Genomic DNA, 1,714 nt, shown 5'->3' with positions numbered 1-1,714 from the left:
AAAAAAAAAAAAAAAAAAAAAAAAAAAAAAAGAAAAATGTCTGGGAGGAATATATACCGCAACGTAACGAGTGGATATTCTAGGTAGTGGTTCTGTGGGTAAGTTTTAGTTTTGCTTATCTGAAGTCTCTAATTTTCTATAGTGCATGCATTATGACATGGGCTCTGGAGTAAGAAAACCTGAGTACAGTCTCTAATAACACCAATGACCACCTGGGTGGATGATCTTGAGTACGTCACTTAACCTCTTTGAGCCTCAGTTTCTTCCTTCAGTCCATGATGAAGATAATAATAGAATCTACCTCATAGCATCATTAAGAAGATGAAATGAGTTAGTAAATGTAAAGCGGTTACAGAGTGCCCAACACACACAGTGAACCTTCTGCCAATTAGTGAGTTACAGTCATTAGAAACATCTTGTAGTCATCTACCAGGCTAGCAAGGCAATCAATCCACAGGAAACAGTCAAGAAACAGTCAAATGGGAATCTTCCGTCTAATAATAAAAATATATAGTCTAATAAAGAGGTGTTTGGTCTAGTTAATGGATTGTGTGAAAAAAACAATGGATTGTGTGATGTTGGTATGCCCAAAATGATGACACTAGTAGTTATCATTACATCTCAGTAGCCTAAGGGAATATGGAATGGGAGGCCTGGGGAGAAACTGGACTGGGAGTCTGGGCCACAGTTTCCTGCCCAGCTGTGTGACTTTTAAGTCGCTTCACTTCTTTGAGCATCAGTTTTTCATATATAAGATGAGAAGGTTAGCTTACATACTCTCTACAATTCCAGCTCTAAAATGACAAGGGATGTATGTGTTCCTTTACATAGTATTGCAGTATGTATAATTTTAAAAGTAAGTATGTGTGTGTGTGTGTGTGTAAACTAGCCTAGGGATACTCTAATTTTTTCTGTAAGGAACTTTTCTTCTTGCTCCAATTCTGGGAAGGAAGGGTTAATCTTGTCCCCATTTTTTTTAGATGTGGAGCATTAAGGCATTTTCCAAGGCACCCCTCTGTTTCCCTCAGCCCTGGACCCTCACCTGACATCTCTGGGGGCAGCGACTCTGATGGATTTCTGCAGGTTGTGTCAGACTGGGCAGTGCCTGGAGCTGCTTCCACCAGACCTTGGTCCTCACACCTGCAGAGGAAAAAAGAGACGATGACCTTTCCATGCCCTGGCCCACCAGTGTCCCAGTGGGCATGCGGGGCGGCTGGAAGTGGTGAGTCAAGTCCACAGTGACAAGGATGGGGGCTGGGGGTTGTTAGCAGCTGAGGCTTCTCCGAGGGTGGAAGGAGCATGGGTGGGGCCGCACTCACCTGGTGTGGGGCTGGCAGCGGGCGCTGGGGGAGGAGGTATTCTGGAAGTGTCCTGCCTTGCAGGGGACGCAGTGGTTGTTACCCTTCCCAACTTCATCTGCCAAGAGAAAGGCAGGCCAGCCAGGGTGAATTGGCAAAAGGGAGGGGCCCTTTGCCGGGCTGTGAGTTTCCTTTAAGCCTCGGGATGGCCTCATCCTTGCCCATCCACCCCATTCTGTAGCTCTTGCCTCACTTTTCCCAAGCTCTGCTTTGCTGCCTACCTTTTTTTTTTTTTTTTTTAGACGGAGTCTCACTCTGTTGTCCAGGCTGGACTGCAGTGGCGCGATCTCGGCTCACTGCAAGCTCCACCTCCCGGGTTCACGCCATTCTCCTGCCTCAGCCTCCCGAGTAGCTGG

General features: G+C 46.3%; 1 protein-coding gene across 2 annotated transcripts in view; it reads right to left on the bottom strand.

The window, feature by feature from the left end:
• Nucleotides 1–1,714, bottom strand: part of LTBR (lymphotoxin beta receptor) — a 12,968-nt gene that overhangs the window by 4,501 nt on the left and 6,753 nt on the right. For both annotated transcript variants that reach the window (XM_023232454.2, XM_023232455.2), the window contains exons 5-6: nt 1,320–1,416; nt 1,043–1,140 (exon numbers count right to left, since the gene is read on the bottom strand). In XM_023232454.2, coding sequence (XP_023088222.1) covers nt 1,043–1,140; nt 1,320–1,416 — 195 coding nt within the window. The remainder of the gene's footprint in view (nt 1–1,042; nt 1,141–1,319; nt 1,417–1,714) is intronic.

The sequence above is a fragment of the Piliocolobus tephrosceles genome, chromosome 10, assembly GCF_002776525.5.
Source record: "Piliocolobus tephrosceles isolate RC106 chromosome 10, ASM277652v3, whole genome shotgun sequence".
NCBI lineage: Eukaryota > Metazoa > Chordata > Mammalia > Primates > Cercopithecidae > Piliocolobus > Piliocolobus tephrosceles.
This window is presented reverse-complemented; position numbering and strand designations above follow the sequence as displayed.